The sequence below is a fragment of the Pinus tabuliformis genome, chromosome 8 (assembly GCF_031772625.1).
Source record: "Pinus tabuliformis cultivar Carrire ecotype Pingquan chromosome 8, CPIR1, whole genome shotgun sequence".
In the NCBI taxonomy this organism is placed as follows: domain Eukaryota; kingdom Viridiplantae; phylum Streptophyta; class Pinopsida; order Pinales; family Pinaceae; genus Pinus; species Pinus tabuliformis.
The window spans coordinates 807,801,177-807,820,667 of record NC_142294.1 but is presented as its reverse complement, the minus strand read 5'-3'; the positions used below and the strand labels follow the sequence as shown (position 1 = coordinate 807,820,667).

At 43.4% G+C, this 19,491-nt stretch overlaps 1 protein-coding gene across 1 annotated transcript; it reads right to left on the bottom strand.

Moving 5' to 3' along the window:
• Positions 1 to 17,981: 17,981 nt before the first annotated feature.
• LOC149238045 (uncharacterized) lies at positions 17,982 to 18,953 on the bottom strand. The gene has a single exon (XM_089369456.1). The coding sequence runs from the start codon at positions 18,951 to 18,953 to the stop codon at positions 17,982 to 17,984; it is 972 nt and encodes a 323-aa protein (XP_089225582.1).
• Between the last annotated feature and the right edge of the window lie 538 nt (positions 18,954 to 19,491).

Below are 19,491 nucleotides of genomic sequence, written 5' to 3'. Positions count from 1 at the left end.
TATTAATGATAAGGGGCTACACTAGTATTATAGGGACCTAGCATAGCCCCAACGCTCCTTGCCCTCTTGGTCACCTGCGTTCAACACATATTTCTTCTTTAGGCACTAGCACTAGCCATCACTAGTTACTCCCTTCTATAAGTGCACTGATTCGAGAAAATCAGGAATATTAAAAAATATTCTGAAGCTTCCTCTTTCATAAGCTTCTAAATGTTGTGTTGGGCAGCGGATTCCCCCACAGCATGCTTTTGGGGCCTAAAGCCTGAGTTTTGGTCAATGTAATGTAAAGGCATCTAGGATGAGTCATAGGGTTGTTCGCCCTAAAATAATGTAATTTAATGTAAAGTTGTGTCAACCTACCCATGGTCCACAGACCATGGGATTGTATAAATAAAGCGAGGCTCTAAGTGTAAAGAGAGTTTTTGGGGAAGGAAGTAATAGATAAATGCAAATGCATGGTTAGAAGATAGAAGTGGATCTGAAGTGTATTGGGTCATAGTAGTAGGTAGAGGCTCTGTAGCTGAGTGCGCAGAGGCCTAGTAGAGTCTACAACTAAGTGCGCGGACCCTGCAGCTGAGTGCGCAAGGCAGAGTCGGGTCTGTATTGAACTGAACTTGAACAGGATTATTAATAAAGCTAAGTTGATTCGGCATATTGTGCATCTATTGTGTAGATCCATATTTTGATGTTATGCGTTAATGATATCTATTTATTTATATGTGCGCACTTGTATGAATTTTTATGTATGAAAAACTTCTAAGGAATTAGCGAACAAAACCAAATTAAGGGAGACTTGGGTAATTAACACTGGTCGCATTACAGCTAGAGTTGCACAAAGGCAGTACCACAGGACGCTAGGAGCTCATTGGTGCACATAACCTAGTAAGCGTGAAGGTTAAATCGCATACCTATCGCCCCATATCAGACATCCCCAGGGTGCGAAAACCTGGTTCCAGCACCCTCCCATACTACTTCAAGTGAGACCTCAGTACACACTCCACGAACTATTGCCGAAAGGGCCAGTAGTACTAGTATTTGCTTGGATAAATCACTTCTGAACCTGGGTCAGGCCCCGTTAAGCCAACAAATGGTTCCGTTGTCAAGACCGAGATCTGCCTAAGGGATGTCTGATGTTGTGCCACTAGAACCCAACAAAGAAGGAAATTGAATAGTGATTGGACAAGAAGATTTACGAGTTCGTGACATAGGAAAACAAAACTCCGCAGGTATCTAAGAAAAGGTGGTTAGATCACTACATGTATATGGAAATCCACGATATTCTCTTCACATCCTTTCCTTCTGAACTATATGAGTGGATCACAAGGTTAGTCATCAGCCAGGGAAGGTGTAGGCTCAACCAACCGATAGTGTGGACTCTAGAATTAGTGTGCAGACTATAGGCATCAGAAGATAAGATCGCGCGAGCTGTGGACCATTGGCTCAATTGGATAATAGGGGAATTTATCATTGAGTTTGTGGTAGACACAACCGTGAGATACAGCGAAGTAGAATGACTTTTTCTCAAGGGACCGCGAGGTAAGTACATTAAATATTTGAATACTTGGATTAAGATGTTGTTATGTGAAAAGCGGGTTATGCAAATACATTAATGTTTGGAATGACGTGAAGTGGAAAGATCTACAAAGGTAGCAGGGAATTAGGAAAAAATCCCTTAACTTCACCTTCACGAGAAAGCAAGGAAGAGCTCGCTTGGGTCTCTCTGAGAAGTGCGGTCAGTTTGATAAGGCAGTGCATTTCGCAGATACCACCTCCACCACGCCACCACCTGCTTCACCTCCCTCACCTCCATAACCACCCACTCCACCTCCACCAACCCCACAGTTCAGCATGGCGAGCGCGATCAAACTACCCATATTCAGAGGTGTAGGAAATGAAGATCCAGACCATTTCTGATTCGTGGTAAGAGTAGTGTGGGAAGTGCAAGGGGTCATGGACGACAACATTAAGAAGGCTACATTGGTGAGCGTGCTACAGGATCGTGCATTTACATAGTATATCAAGTACTCTAACAACCACCCAAACACGAGGATAGCAGAGATCTAGAATGCATTGAATAGAGAATTGAGCCCGCCGAAATCAGAGACACAGTCAATCATCGAGTTTAAAGAGATTGCGATGCTTCAAGGTGAGACCCCCCAGGATCTGGATCAGCGGCTAAAGAGTACGATCCACGAGGCCAATATGACACTAACAGATGCCCATCATCACGCATGGTTTGTGGCATCCCTGACACCGCACTTGAGGATGGCACTGTCACAACAGAAACTTTCCACCCTAGCCGAAGCGTTGGAAATGGTGATGAGGTTGCATGAGACCCCAATACAAGAACCTGGGTTGGCATTTCAACATATCCACACATAACTACATAATCTATGCCTGAAAATGCAGACTTTGAAACAGGATAAGGCACCGCGGCCAGAGGCACGCGAGGAAGTATGGTGCATAAAATTCAAAGGCCGCGACCATGATAAGGACCACTGTGCAGTATTTGCAAACTACTTGGCAGGAGGGGGACCAATTCCATTGAGACCAGAGGCATAGGTAGGGCCGAGTGCGACACCTGCATTATGGTACGTGATCTGTCAGATAAGAGTAAAACACACAACGGACAATTTTCATTTGTTATAGAAGTATACGTAGACTCCCCAACAACTGTTTTGTAATTTCTGCAGGTCAGTAGGCCACGATAAGCACACTTGTCACAGCGATGAGCTAATGATGGATTGAACCCCAACCTATAGGATGCAGATAGAAACGCGAACCCTCAACCCAGCTGCGGGGATGGCACACGCTGGATTTCAGGGGCGAGGTCAAGGACAAGGAGGAATGGGACCAAGAAGAGGCCACAGACAGTTAATTTTTTACAATTGCGGAGGACCAGGGCACTATGCCCACGATTGTACGAACCTAATGAGGATATCCTATTTGTATTATGCTCACTTTGATCATGAAATAGTATATTGTCCTACGTTGATCACACAGATGCCCAAAAAAGGGGTATTTCAGCCTCCTCCGACCTAGAATATCCAAATGATGAGGTCTGAATTGCGTGAGGATGACACAAATGTGAACATGATGCTCAAAAGAAGTGTGACCACAGGGGAGGATAAGGGGAAGCAGCCCAAGGAACATACATGGATTCGCAAGGCTCCCACAAAGGAACCTAATTTTGACTTAGAACATGCAAAGGAGATGTTTATGAAAGCTAAGAAGAGCTTCATGGAGGCCTCCACCTCAGGTAGTTAGGATCAGCCAGAGCCAGGAATGAATCCTTCAATGCTTAATAACTTTCTGGAGACATGCATGAAACTGTTGCGCGAAAACAAGGCAGTTAAGTGGCTACAGGAGTTGATCACCAGGTGCGCGGGGTCAAGAGAACTGCGCATAGTCCGAAAACTAGGAAAGCATGCATTGCACACCAGGAGAGAAATGAGATTGACGGCGCAGATTGGTGAGTATGAAATGGATCAAGTAATCCTAGACCTGGGGTCAGACGCAAATCTATTACTGAAGCAAACATGGGAATGCATGGACAAGCCTGCATTGCAATGGTCCCCTATTCAATTACGAATGGCGAACTAGCATAAGATTTTTCCCATGCGGAGGTTGCAGGGGTAACAGTTGATATTGAAGGCACAAGCACACAAACAAATTTTGAAGTAATAGAGATTCTGGATGACAACAATCCCTATCCCATGTTGTTAGGAATAGACTAGACCACTAATATGAACAGAGTCATCAACCTGAAGAAGCAGAAGATGATATTCGAGAAAAAGTCACTACGTGTAGTAATCCCGCTAGACCCAGCCGAAGGAGCGTGCTACATTGAACCAGTGCGCGACTATGAAAGCGACGATGAGCTAGATTTTATTTACCAGATAATGACGCAAGACTAAGATCAGGTGAATCCAACTACAGATGGGAGAATATCGTGGGAGCGTGACAACTCCTATACTTCGGATTCAGGCGAAGAAGTAGAGTGTTGGCAGAACTGGTTGCACGAAGTGACAACACTGAAGTGCAACATGATGATTAGATCACTGCTTTGCGTGAAAACAAAGACAAGGGAAATGCCAACATATGATGGAGTGACAGTGGTGGATGGATTTCTGGACAAATTTGAAAGTGCAGTACCGAAACAGCAATGGTTCGATGCACTGAAATGGGCACTACGCGCAACACCTGCATGATGGTGGAGTACACATCAAGGAAAGTTTGAGGGCTGGCATAGATGTAGAAGGATGATGTGCCTGCAGTTTAGAAGACCCCAGCTTCGACCAAGAGTCAGGCAGCCAGGACAGAGTAGCTTGCGCGCTCACCTATGTTAATGGGTACAAATGTGTGCTGTGCAGTCCACACGAACATACCCCAAACTAGGGATCAAAAATCAAAACAGAATGTAGCAGTAGGAAAATCGACGCACACCACAAACGTTCCACGTAGAAGCATTCAAGAAGCTATGCAGGATCTTGAACAAGGTTCACCAGGCCATATGAATTGATTGGGACCTACGCGTACCAGCAGTTGGATGGGCCTATAGGACCATGTGCAAAGACCTGAATGCGGAAAGGATTCCAACGCTGAAGAGTAGAGACGAGACCATAAGAGTAGAGAGGAATCCTAATGCAATAGCTCCTACAGTTGGGACAATATGCAAGGAAATGAATGAAGGAATTATGCAGCTATGCGAGGGCGAACATATGTGAATTCAGAAATCCATTCGGTGAGGTAACCTTAAGCTTCACGAACTCGAATAAGATCGAGTACGACCGATGAAGAAAAGCATGTTAATGGATGTGAAGATCAAAAAACTGGAAAACAAAGTCGCACAGGCATGTCTTGTCGATAAACTAAGAATGATAAGACAAGATACGAACAATCGTGCTACTGCATTAGAAGATTGTCACCGAGAATTTTTGACTCTGCTACCATGGCTACGACCACACCTTACTAGACAAAGTAACCAGGGGAGCGCACTGTATAAGGAAGAACGCAAAGCACTAACTGACACAAGGGTAATTGAGGGGTGCCCGCGGACCGGGCTGGAAGGTAAATTGAAGCCTCACACAAATGGTGCAACCACCTGACTATCTGTAGGGAGCTGAGTCTCAGCACCCCAAGCAGTTGAAAGAGAGCGTGAGACTATAAAAGAGTCTGTATGGGAGCTACGTGATAAGGAGGATGCACGCAGGATCAGTATGTCACAGGGGTCATGGCCACTAACAGGGGGCTGTGCTACCATGCGTGTAGGCTGGGAGGTGACCGTTGGTGTCACTGTTCATGATAAGAGATCCAATTTAAGGCAAAAAGGAGCCGGCGGCGGGTAATTAAGACATGAATTAAGAGCTATATTTGGGACGATCTACTGCCAAGAGGGCATTAATGACTGAGAAGTGGGTGGAAGGGTCGAATTCAAATTCAAAAGATGTTATAAAACCCCCATGGATAGCCACAAGGCAACACTTGGTTGTTTGAGAATTACGTAAGTACAGAGCATTGAGAATCACATAATCTTACCACCCTCAAGTGTAGACACGATGACGGCTACTAGAACAAGAGTGTGATTCGCCGAAGTTACCATGGAGCCCCGTATGGCCCATGAGGAGCCTGGAGAGGTGGTAGCTATGCCAGAAGTTCCAAAATCATCACGAACACCGCAACCACAGAAAGATAAGCAAATGATGGGGCCAGTCCGTGTATCCCTAAGAAACCCATGGTTTGGCAAATTGTCAATGGCAGAAAAGGGAAAAGTTGTCACCATTGAAATAGAGGAGGAGGAGGAAGACTTGCAAGCTCTGATCACTCAAATTGAGGTGCAAGATGATGAGGCGGAGGATGTCTCCCAAATGTCTTCTGCGACAAAGTTACCTGCATACGTCCCCCCGTGGAAGGGGAAAGCCAAGATACCGAAGGACTTGGAGGCCACGAACAGTGCACTCTAGACCCCGCTCCTCCCTGATGATATAAGGTTTGAAGGTCCGTCATTGGGATGGTTACCTACCATGAAGTTTGAGGATTGGGACCTCGCAGACAGCGAGAAGTTTCCACAATTTGCCATAGAGAAGTTAATGAAGTAGAAATGGTTGCGCAGTGTGGAGAAGGTTGGGTTACTCCATCTATGATGGATACCCCACTACCACCGCACGCCCATCACCATTTTTGTCATTAGGCAGTTGTTGTGCCTAGTGCATGATGGGTATCTCTGGCTAGAGGATTCTATTCCCATCACGGCTGACCTAATTCACCGAATTTCTCAACTACTAGTAAAAGGACATGGCCATAGCAGGAAAAAACAATGACTTGGCCCTCGAGAAGCCATGAAGGCCAAGTATAAGCTGGAAAAGAAAAAGAAAGGGTACACAATAGCAAGAATTAAAGACAAAGGGGTGCACGTAGCCACCCAACTGCTGGCTGGCAACCTAATGATGAAATTTCACACTGACGAAGTCCCAACGTCTATGATTGCATTGGCAGAGCAGTGCGCAGAGGGGGTCTAGTTCAACTGGGCGGAGTTCCTCTGCGATGAGTTTTTGACGAACTACAGGAAGGCCTAGGAGTAGAGTAAGACCTTCCACTATGCATGGTTGCTCTTATCCATCCTGTTGGTTGATGGGGAGCTACCAAAGGACGGCCAGTTTCCCACTATTAAGGATGATCTTCCCAAAGCCACGAGGTACACCTCACTCTGGTTTACAAAAGACATGAAGAGGTATCAAGAGATAAAGGTGTTCTGGGTGTTCGTGGAGGCGAACATCCGAATGTGGATCAACCGAAGGCCACGCTTATCCCTTATGGTTCATAACAACTTTCAGAGCGCGGTAGCATTCAAGGCGATATGCATAACCTGTATATTCGGGCGCGCAAGGATCCAACACAAAAATGGGTAAAGCTTCTATTCATCACAATGGATGACGCAATCTTTGCAGTAATGGAGTCATGATCTCTGCAGTGGTGCACCCCGAACTTGGTAGAAATGGAGAAGGCTGCAACCCAGCAAAGAAAGAAGGACACCAAGCTGCGCATCGTGCAGCTGGCTGAAAAGAGGTGCCAAGAACAAGAAGCAGCCACACAACAGAAGGCAGTTGATGCAGCAGCAGTGGTGCAGATAGTCAAAACCACAACAACACCAACTAGAGAGGCTGAGGAGGGCCAGGAGATGTCCACGAGGTAGTAGACCGGGGAAGTGGATAGGGCGGAGGACCACGCGGACCCTGGTTTCACATCAACCCAACTCAAGTGCCGCATGGCCCTGAGAAAATAGCTCCTAGGAAGAAGGTAAAAGCGACAAAGACATTCGTCTACCCGATCATGCTCACAGAAGGTGACCTATTTGACATCAGTGAAATGATTCGTGAGGTCACAAAGGATTCACTCCAGGAACTGAGGATGGAGTACAGCACTGTGTTGGGGGCGCTTAGCATGCAGCTACAAGGATTACAGGTAGAGCCCCCCTAACAGGTATAATAGCCCAGTACGTCGTAGTAGGAACCACCAAGGTCGAACAGACGCTGCGCGCCCGTATGGCCAACACCTTCACGTTGCTCGAAGGTGCATTAGCAGCAGCAAGTGAGGGTGACCAAGTTGCGATGAGTAGCATGAAAGGTGTCAACTTGAACTTGGCTACCCTGTAGCACAAAATTCTATACCAACTGTAGGATGGGGTCATCGCAGAGCTCCACACCTGGGAAGGCCGAGCGATCCAGGTCCTGCATGAGCAGAAAATCAAGATGGACCAACTCAGCATCCAGCGAGATGAGTTGGTTGCAAAGGCTCACGAACTAGAGCAGGCCGTAGAAGATGCATGCAGGAGCGTTCCAGAGTTGGCCATGCCAGCGGAGCTACTAGCAGTCGGGCGGGTCCATATATTGGCGGCTGGAGTCCGCGAGGCCTAGGAAGAAATGGCAAAGGTTCAGTTGGAGCTGAACCTACAGCCCTCCATGCCCCCAGAAGTCAGAGAGTAGGGTGCCCACGCTATCAAAATAAGGTTGTAGCAAATTGGCCAGGTAACACAGGATTGCACCAGGCTGTTGGAGCAAGCACTCACCATGCTGACGCACCTGCATGAAGACTCGAACCTACAATGCTTAGAGACAGAGGCGCCTGAGTTGCAGCAGGAGTACGATAGTGTCCGAGGCACCATGCAGACGGTTGTCCTTACTCAATGACTCGATAGGCTACAACAGGTAAGGCCGTTGAAGGACCAATTAGACGCTGCGTGCCAAAAAGAAGCCATGCTTAAAGAATGCATCCAACCATGGATCGATGAAGCATTCACAATTACAGCTACCATTGAAGGGAAGCTGGCACAGATGCAGGAACTTTATACGGTTGGACAGGAATGTGACCCTGCTCACAAAGGATCAGAGATACGTGTGCAACAAGTACAACAAACAGCTGAACAGTGTGTGACGGACACCCAAGCTGCGTGAGACCTGCTGGATGGACTTTGCGTAAAGATTGTCGCACCAGCAGAGTGACTCGAGACGAGTCACAATGATTGTGTTGGGGGCTTGTTGGGTAGCAGATCCCCCCACAGCATGGTTTTGGGGCCTAAAGCCCGAGTTTTGTTCAATGTAATGTAAAGACCCCGCGAAATGTGGGTGCGACGTGCGAGAGTCTAGGATGAGTCATAGGGTTGTTTGCCCTAAAATAATGTAATTTAATGTAAAGTTGTGTCGGCCTACCCATGGTTCGGGGACCATGGGATTGCATAAATAGAGCGAGGCTCTAAGTGTAAAGACAGTTTTGGGGAAGGAAGTAATAGATAGATGCAAAGGCATGGTTAGAAGATAGAAGTGGATCTAAAGTGTATTGGGTCGTAGTAGTAGGTAGAGGCTCTGCAGTTGAGTGTGCAGAGGCCTAGTAGAGTCTGCAGCTGAGTGTGCGGACCCCTGCAGCTGAGTGCGTAGGGCGAAGTCTGGTCTGTATTGAACTGAACTTAAACAGGATTATCAATAAAACTAAGTTGATTCAGCATATTGTGCATCTATTGCGTAGATCTATATTTTGATGTTATGTGTTAACGGTATCTGTTTATTTATATGCACGCACTTGTATGAATCCTTATGTATGAAAACCTTATAAGTAATTAGTGAACAGAACCTAATTAAGGGAGACTTGGGTAATTAACACTGGTCACATTGCAGCTAGAGCTGTGCGAAGGCAGTACCATAGGACGCCAGGAGCTCGCTGGTGTGAGTAACCTAGTAAGCACAAAGGTTGAATATTGTACCTATCGCCCCATAGCAGACATCTCCAGGTTGCGAAAACCTGGTTCCAGCACCCTCCCATACTACTTTGAGTGAGACCTCAGTCTGTGCGCCATGGACTATTGCCGAAAGGGCCATTAGTACCGGGATTTTCTTGGATAAATGACTTCTGAACCTGGGTCAGGCCTCACTAAGCCAACAGGTTGTTTTAACTATTTACCATGGATAAGAGTTTGAATCCTATCTGATCCTACCTTGGATACTTCACCTCTTATCCCTTTATCTCACCCTCCCATCATATGTGGACCTCAAGCCCATAATCGTAAATCCTAAACTACCATCCTTCTCTTATAAATCTACTGCCATCCATAACATGAGGGTTGACTTATGGATATTGATAGTGCCCTTATGTTGTTATCTTGAACCCAAAGGACTCATCATATTCATGCATTAGGGTTGATATTGAAGTGTACTTTGTGGCAAGGAAGTACAAGTCAACTTGGGGAGACATCTACAAAGTCAGTTACTATTTATCGTTGTAAACTCTCTCCTATTTCTATTAATACAAAGAGTATCTTGTTTTCCTATATGTGTTGTGTTATGTTTACACTCGTGTATTTTAATGCCATAATAATTCATTTAATAGAGATGTTAGAATATGCTACATAGATTTTGTGGATACATTTATTGTTTTAGTCGTGTGTGTAGGTTCTAATTATAAAACTTGGAGCTACAGTTGGAGCTTACAAGCGAGGAGGAAAGGAAAGATTGCTACAGATTTGAGGTAGGCTTCAATTTCATATTCTAATATCTCTAAGGAAAACTTTGTGTTCTTTGTCTTCCATTGTTCTAGACTATACCACTAAGTCTAGGGAATTCACCTTTTTATGCAATCATAAATTCTGCATAACAAGAGGAGTATTGTTGTAGCTCCCTTGTATCTTTTATTTTTATTGATTCTTTGGAATAATGTTAGCTATGTGTGCTAGGGAATTGTTACATAGGTCTAAGATCATAGTGTCTTTAGTTAGTTTTATATTGTAACTTCCATGTATTTTCATAAGGCATGTTTTGTCATGATATTTCTTATGTTTTTGTCACTAGTATTTTGTATTGTTGAGTGAGGAAAGTTAGTTTGCATGTTGATGCTAGAGTTTAGTTGTATATGCTCTTGAGGTCATGTATGGATGAGATGATAAGACTTGTAGTGTCATGTTACTGTTATAATATGTTAAGTATAATATTGTGAAGATGTTTGTTGTGCCTTGAGAGTGTGTTGTTAAGCTAGTGATATTGTATGGCTGAGTATGTGTTTTATAATGTTGCAAACCTATCTAATGACAAGGATTGTATTTTGTTTCTAGGGTTGATATTGAGATGCATTGTTGAGCAGAGAGAGTGTGTTTGCATGATGTTGAGTGTGAAGAGTTAGTAGAGAGGCTTGATGTTTTTGTATTGATACTAAGAAAAGGTGGATCTAGAGTGAAAATTTATGAAATCAATGTCCACAATGTATTGAAGGTTGGTACCTTCAAGGAAAATGGTGGCTTGTTTATCAAGGAGCAATGAATTCCTTTAGGTGGATGCCTGAGAAACTATTTGGGTTTCCATACCTCTAGAATATGGGTGTCTACATATAGTTGCAAAAGTGGGAACTTCCATCAGGTAGTGTCCTAAAGTGAGTGGGTGCTCGCATATCACAATTTCGTGCTTGCATAATGGTGGGGGTGAGTATATGATGTAAATAATATTTTATATAAGAAGAAGAAGAAGACAAGTGTTCAATGGTTTTTCTGCCGGAAGAGTTTCCACCTAATATATAGTGTCCATGTGTTGATGATGGTTTATGTGTTTCTCTCATGTTTAATTTCATGTTCTATATGCTTCTTATGGTTTATGAATGTGTTAATATACTATGATATATTTTTTGCTTCTAGTTATAATTGGTGCTTCTAATTAATCATTTAGATAACTGTTATAAAGGAAAGATAAAAATTGTAATCGGTGATCCATTGAGCACAATGCTGATTCAACCCCCCCCCCCCCCCCCCACCCCCAACCCTCCTCTCATTATTTTTAAGCTCCCAATAGAATGTGAATATGGATGGTATGTTTGGAATTGTTCCCATGATGGAATGATCCTATGAGTTTGTTAGCCATCAAATTGTATGATAAATATTAACAAATGGGAAAATTTGTATATAGGTTCGTTGAAAATAAGCTTCTCTATACATGTATCAAGATGGTGCTTCTAAAATTCATTTACTAGAATATTTGGCTTCCTTGAAATAGAGGAATATTGCAACAACTCCCACTCATTGTAGAGCAAGTAGAAACTTGATCTAAATCATTGTGGGTAGAAAACCTTATACAAAAAGTATCCTAGCATAAAAAAACAAAGGTTGGAGGAAGATGAAGATGGATGGTCGAAGCCATTCAATTTGGAACCCCACAATGCTAAGGAACAAACCAAGAGACATAAATCAAGCCACGACAACTTTGCTCTTCTTCTTAGGAATTTCAGATATAGTTGACAAAACAAAATTCCTTCCTTCTATTTTCCAATGGAGCCTCAGCAGGAAAACCTAGGGAGATAGGTACATGAAGGTATATTATAGCCCAACGGGGGAAATAGTTATCACTTTTGAATGTAGTGTTGGAATTATTCCCAGCAATGAAGCAGAGACATATGCACTTTTGATAGGAATTCAACTGGTTATCAGTACAAAAATTAGAAAGTTAGAAATGCTAATGGACTATAGCTTAATCGTAAAAAATATGGTCTCTAACACCTATCTTTTGAACATAAACCTTTCCCCCATCCTAAGAATAATATGTCATAATCAAGAAAAGTTCAGAGCTATGGAATGGTTTCATATAATATGTGAACACAATTTGATGGCCAATTATAAAGAAAGACCTCAAAGATAAAATTGGGGACATTGGTCATCAATTATTGGTAGTATGAATAATCAAACTCATAATTATCCAAATCACACATTCTATAATTGGCTCAACAGATGGTTCTTTGCGTGTCACATTTCTGCCACATAGAAAGGACATGGAGGATGAAATCAACCCAACCCTACACCATGCTTTCTTGATGGCTCTTATGATTCAATGTGGGATAATGCTTTTCTCACATAAGCCAGCAAGATTTTCCACCCTTTGGCTTATGATTAGATTTTTGGGACATAGTTTAGGAGAATTTTAGCCATTTGGCTCAATGCCTCCATATCATCATGGCTTATTTTCCCCCCTCTCATCAAGATTTGTATCAACTTTAGAGGTATTTTTCCCTTTTAGTATTTCGTAATGTTTTGGACTACTCAAATTCGGAAAAATAGGTTAAGTATAGTTTGCGAATTGACTTCTATGAGTGTAAAATTGATACATGACCATCAATTTTTCCATTTTTATTTGGAATTTGCCTCCTTCATGAATCAAAATCTTCCTACCTTGGATCTATAATAATGAATTTTTGTGATCTTCAAGAGACAAGTCTCTCCCTTTAGTGACATGAAGCTATCCTTAATGAACTTTCATTTTCTCTTTAATCGCTTCTAGATGCATAATAAAATAAGAAAACAATGCCAATTTTAGAATAAATATTATATTGGGAATAATTTTGCAACAAAAGAAGTAATTAAACATTCTAGAGTTTCTAGCTCAGAAGCTGAGAAGGCACCCAAGCATGGCAACAATAGAACATCAGGATGAGATGTCTTAGTCATGGCCCCAACAAAATATCCTTGGATCTAGATGAAATTAGCTCTTGTTATTAAGGTTGGAGATCGACACAAAATTTTCTTAGACCTTTTGGAATGAAGATGAACATTCATAGAGGCACCATAAATATAAAAGAAATTGAAACTCCTTGACCTAAATTCAAATATTTCATGTCTATTTTTGTTACCTTATCCTATATCAATCTCTCATTTGTTAATATATTTAGATTTGTCTATTTTTGGACAATGTCTACAATTTTGTATGCGTTTGGTAAATGGTTCTTATTAATAAATTCATAGACCTCATAGCTTATCTTTTTTCTTTTCACGGCAAATGCTAATTCAATTAACTGCAAAACAAAGTAAAAATACAAGGGGGCGAGGCCTTGGGAATCATCCTCCAAGAGCACTCAGAACATCATAAACCATCCCTTGTGAGGGAAAAACCAGATACATAAGCAAGAGGGCAAATATAGCCACCAGGAATTAACCAAGGAAACATGAAGAGGAGGTGAAAACCGTCTGTCTAGAGCATATGACCAGAGCACGAGACCATTACATTGCTCAAAATTCCAGAAGATTTTTACATTACTAAGAAACATAGAGAAAATTGAGACCACCTGTCTGAAGATTTCCAACCCGATCTGCATCCAAAACTGCTTGAGCTTGATCATGTTAGTCATCCGGAAAACCAAAAAGGGAACGGCCCAGATGGCCTCAAAATGCAGCGTCCTCACACTAAGGTTCCTCCACCACCGGACAGGAGATATCCTTCCATGCATCCTCATGTCCAACATCTTCATCGCCTGGGTGCCACATCAGGGGATGCGTGTCACTATCCATCTCTTCCCGAATCCTTGAGACAGTTGTTTCTGGAGGCCGAGAGGCACTAGGAGCCTCGCTCCTTTCAAGTCTCTCCCCCTGATTTTTCTCCAGACTTTCCCCTGCAGTAACTTGTCTGTTGCTTTGACTGCTGGCTTCTTTGAAAGCTTCCTGAGGAGGCTTAGACATCAGGCACACCCGAATTGGAGGCGGAGCTTCTTCTTCAGAGAACAGAATGGTGATATTGGCAATGATTACAGGTCTATTCAAATTGCTTTGAAAAGTGAAATGAGTTGTTTGGAACCCATGATACGGAATTGGATTGTGAGCATGATCCATAGAGCTAGGAGCCGACCATTTTCCACGCCCTCCCTGACTTCCCCTAGAACGACTCCTCATACTGTGGCACACCATGATGAGGAGAGTCCGCAGAGGCTGAGACCAGAGGGTGATTAAACAATCTGGGAAACCGAAAGCAGAACCCAGAGAGAGGTTACACAACACAGAAACCAACTTAAGACACGGATAACAGGACTGTAAATGCAGGGAGAGCGACACAGGAAAAGGTAGCAGGGGAAGTTGAAAGCTTACCAAAGTTATCAGAGACTAGACCGCTATCTAAACACCACACTTTCCCAAGCTAGAGGTGGACAAGAAACGGAATACACAATGAAAACTCACCGTTGTTTGCAGAGAACATCCAGCCCCAGAAACCCACTTCCGGCTTTAACCAGAGACACGAAGGCAGGGCGCTTAAAATGGTAAGGAAATCCCTAAATGCCATGGATAAAATAACCAAAGCCATACCTTCGACAGGACTACTAGTAAATGCAGAGAGCATGCCAAATCTTTTGCTCTCCAAATGATCCCTCAAGAATCGAGTGAGCTGCTTGAATGTCACACTCATCAACCAATTAAGATTCTGGAGAATCACGCGGGTTTGCATCTGGTAGTACCAAGTGCCTCCATCTGTCCTATGAAACATTATGACACATTGAATTCACCCGCATCCAAGTGTGCTTCTCCTTCCTAATATATTTCATTTTTCACGATTTTTATAGTCCAAGAGTTGTGACTCCGCTACTTTATTTCCTTCTCTGCGAATGTGCTTCAGCGTGACTGCTCTGTGAGAGAAGAGCCAACATTCAATGAGTTCAAGCCTTTTAGCCATCCTCTAGCTATTGCCAACTTTGTGAGATGGAGTTCCTTGCAGGGTTTTGGAGATCATGTTGATAATGATCTGAGAATCACCTTCTATAATAAGCGGAAAGAATCCATTGCTTTGCACAAGGATAAGGCCCTGCCAGAGACCTTCCAATTCTACCGAATTATTGGTATCCCATCCCTTGGAGCCTAGAAAGTTTAAGAGGGGGGTACCCTTATGATCTCTGAAGATCCCTCCGAAGCTTGAATTGCCCGGATTGCCCTTCGAGGCCCCATCAAAGTTAAGCTGGTACATATGCACTGGAGGAGGCAACCATTTCTCAGGTGACTGATTTCTCGGAGGCTGTGTTCCTCTGATTATCTGTTCTTGCTTCAAGTTAAGGTTCCAATTGGCCCATATTGATTGTTCTTGGGGGCTGTTTGGAAGGTCCTCCTGGTACCAGGTTTTGAGAGAAATGGTTTCCTCAATGTTTTGGAAAATTATTTTCCATATATTCTCTAGAGGCATAGAGTGATCTTTGAAAATTCTGTTGTTTCTCTCCTTCCATATGGCCCACATAAGAAAGCCCAGAATGAGCTTCCATAGGAAATTTAAAATCTTGCTTTGATATGGAGTCCGCTCCCAGTTACGCACTGTGGTAATGATGTCTCTGTGAACTCTTCCTTCCCTCTGGCAGCGAAAACTAACCTTTTCCCATAGCTTTTGCGCTAATTGGCAGGAGTGCATGAGATGCTTTACGGTTTCCTCATCTTGTCTGCAATTGGGGCATATTGAGGGCCCATGAAAGTTCCTCTTCCTAAGATTGTCCCAGGTAAGAATCTTGTTATGACATAGGAGCCAAAGAAAGGTGGAGATTTTCGGCCATAGGGAAGGGTCCCAGACTTTGCTCCAAATAGGATCTTTCACTAAATGATCTTTGATAATGATGTTGTAAGCCTCTCTTGTATTGAAGGTACCTTTTTCTTCATATCCCCATCTAAGTATATCCTTTTCCTCGGAAGGTAGAATTCTCCTTTTCTTTAATTCTGTGTCTATCATTTGTTGGACTTGTGGCATTTCTTGACTCAAGAACTGATCCGCCTTGAGCCATTCCCTGTATTCTTGGGTTGATGAGAGCTTCCAGAAGTTTTTAACTTTATCCTGTGCTTGCATATTCTGCTCTGGTGGTTGCAAGTGAGAAAATTGTTCCTTTAATTTGGGCATCTGCTGCCATGAATCTTCCCAAAACTGTGCAGTGTCTCCATTCTTCACCTCCCAAAAGCTGTGCTGCTGAATGAGACTTCTATGCTGCTTGGCCGAGTTCCATATGAGAGAACCCATGCTAACTTCTGAAATTCTTATTCGTTCCTCCACTGGGCAATGGCTTGCATACTTGGCTGTCCATAGAGAAGCCCATGGGGTGAGAGGTGCAGTTAGCCAGTTCCACCAAATTCTAGCACCCATGACTTCGTTACTGTGAGAAGGATCCCTTAATCCAACCCCACCCCCATTCTTTGGGAGACAGGCTTTTTCCCATTTGAAAAGAGCCCACTTACGCCTGAGACTGTTGCTGCCCCATAGGAAGGATCGTTGGAGCAACTTGATTTCTTTGAGCACCCATTTGGGCGCTGCTAGGATGGAGAAGAGATACAGTGGCATGGCCTGAAGGACTGCTTTTATAAGTACCAGTCGGCTCGCCATATTTAGAGATCTGTGAGTCCAGGAGGTGAGACAAGTCTCTAATTTTTCCAAGAGAACTTTCCATGAGGAGTGCTTGAGGGCCGAGGCAATCAGAGGAGCACCTAAATAAGTGGATGGGAGGTTAGCAATGGAGAAGCCCAAAATGCGTGCTATGGCAGCTTGAGTGGTAGCTGGGGTATGGAAAAAGAAGATCTGAGATTTGGAATTATTGATGGAAGCACCTGAGGCATCCGAAAAGTCCGATAGAAGAGATTTGAGCTGTCAAGCTTCCTGGACAGAGGGATGCCCAAAGAGCATGTTGTCATCAACGAACTGCTGGTGAGTGAAGGCTGAAGAATTATGAAAAGACAAGCCTCTGAGGCGATGGGACTGCTGGGCTAGCTTAATACTCCTGCCTAATCCTTCCGCCATAATAACAAATAAGAAAGGGGAGAGAGGGTCTCCCTGTCTGATACCCCGAGAGGGATGAAAAGTGGAGGAGGGGATGCCATTGACCAAAACAGAGAAGAATGAAGAGGAGATGAGACTCATGACCCATTGAACCCAGGGGGGAGCAAAGCCAAAAGCGATTAAAACTTTTTTAATATATAACCAGCTAAGACTGTCAAAAGCCTTCGATAGATCTAGTTTCAGGAGCATACCTGGCTTTTTTTATTGCTTCAAGGAGTGAATTATTTCATGAGTTAGGATTATACCATCAGTAATCTACCTACCTTCAACATATCCAGACTGCTCAGGCGAGATGATGAGAGGAAGCAGGAATTTAAGCCTGGAAGCAATGACCTTGGAAACTATCTTGTAGATTATATTACACAGAGCAATAGGTCTATATTTGTCAGGCTTGCTAGGCATATCTACCTTGGGAACGAGAGCAATGAATGTGGCATTCACTCCCGGAAACATCCATCTCAAGGATCGCGATTCCTCCACCACCTGCCAGACTTCCAACTTGATCAAATCCCAGAAGCTGTGAAAAAAGTTAGAAGTGAATCCATCCGGGCCTGGAGCCTTTCCCGCTTTCAGCTGACGAACTGCTAATTCCACCTCCTGTAAGTCAACAGGCTTAAGGAGAAGTTGGTTATGCTCTTCTGAAACAATTTTAGGAATGTTTTGAGTAACTTTGTCTATGGCCCTCGATCTATCTGCATTTGGTTCGCTATGCATTTGCTTGAAATAGTTGAGGAGTTCGCTTTCAATCTCCTCATGCGCTTCCACCTTGACTCCCTGCTCATTCTGAAGGTGAGTTATGTTATTATTCATTCTGCGCTGGATTGTGGTGCTATGAAAGAATTTTGTATTTTTCTCTCCGTCTTTGAGCCATCTGATTCGAGATTTTTGTCTCCATAACATTTCTTCCTACTTAGCCCTTTCTATGATTTGCGCCTCAAGAATTTTTTCCCGTTCTAACATATCATCTGATCGGCCTTCATCTATAATCCTCTGTTGCAGTTGCTTCATTTCTGTCTCAAGGGCGCTCCGGACTTGGAAAATATTACCAAAAGAATTGTGATTCCAGCTTTTGATCTTGCTTTTAAGATGCTTTAGCTTCTGCTGAAATTGAAACATCTTAGATCCTGTTGGGGGGGAGAACTTGTTCCATTCTGAAGTGATTAGTTCTTGAAAATCCGGATGAGACAACCAAAACTCCTCAAAGCGGAATGGTCTCCAGGTCAGGTTGCCAGGACGCGACCATTGAAGGGAGATGGGCCAGTGATCAGATCCCGACAGAGGCAGGATGGAAGCTGCAAAGTCTCCACCCATATGAATAGCATTATCTGAGAGCAAGAATCTGTCTAGACGAGAAGCCACCTGCTGAGTCCCTGCTCTCCTGTTGCTCCATGTGTATAAACCATTGTTGAAAGGTAGATCCATGAGCCAGTTGTTTTGAATGAAGTCTTTTAGAGGTTTCCCTTCCTGACTCCCTCTGCATCTTCCACCCCTCTTCTCTTCCAGCCTAGTAATCATGTTGAAGTCTCCTCCAGAAATCCATAAAGGGTGTTCCCTGTTGTGGTTAATTGCAGAGAGAGTGCTGAGTATTTCTGCTTTATGTGGAGCCTCTTGGGGGAAATATACATTGGTTAAGAGCCCATGTATATTTGTCCCAATGATGTGAAATGTTGCTTGGATAAAGTTCTTGTTTGCATGTATTTTGTCTAGTCTGATAGTTCGAGAGTCCCATAATATTGCCAGGCCTCCAGAAGCCCCCTGAGCATCCACCGCCGCATTGAGACTCCCTGGCCAGATTTTAGCTGCAATGCTTTCCACAGCATATGAATTGCATTTAGTTTCTTGCAAGAAAAGGATTTGTGGTTTTTCTTGCCTCATCATGTTTTTAAGAATTCTTCTCTTCCCTGGGCTATTAAGCCCTCTTATGTTCCAAGATATTAACTTCATGGGGAAGGGTTGTGATCAGTGTTATAGTACTTAGTTAGCTTGGAGTACCTGCCTGACTCCACTAACATTTTACCTATTCTGATTGTTCGCTGGAGGTCTGTTTTCCTTCCACGCTTTTTGATGTCTTTAGTGATGAATTTCCCATCCCAGGGGCCGCCTGTCTGAATACCTAAATATTTTTGCCTCTGCGCTCGATTTAGGATCTCCTCCAAATTCTCAAGTTGTCTATCTGGAATATTTTCAAAATTATTTGTAGTGCAGGCCTGTTCTAAGCCTGGGATATCCAGTTCCCCAATATCTATAGCCTCTGTTTCCTCCTCCATAATCTGAGCGTCACTGAATTCCTTTTATTCCTCTTCTGCTAATCTGGTATTTGAGTTTAAGTTGTCCACGTCCATTCCTTATGTATTTCATACTGGGACTTTTTGTTTCTATGAGGTAGAGGCCCCTGTGAATAGGGGTTCTATTTGAG

Bases quoted from the DNA above. Each gene is read 5' to 3' on its own strand.
- LOC149238045 (XM_089369456.1), bottom strand. From the start codon at position 18,953: ATGATGAGGCAAGAAAAACCACAAATCCTTTTCTTGCAAGAAACTAAA.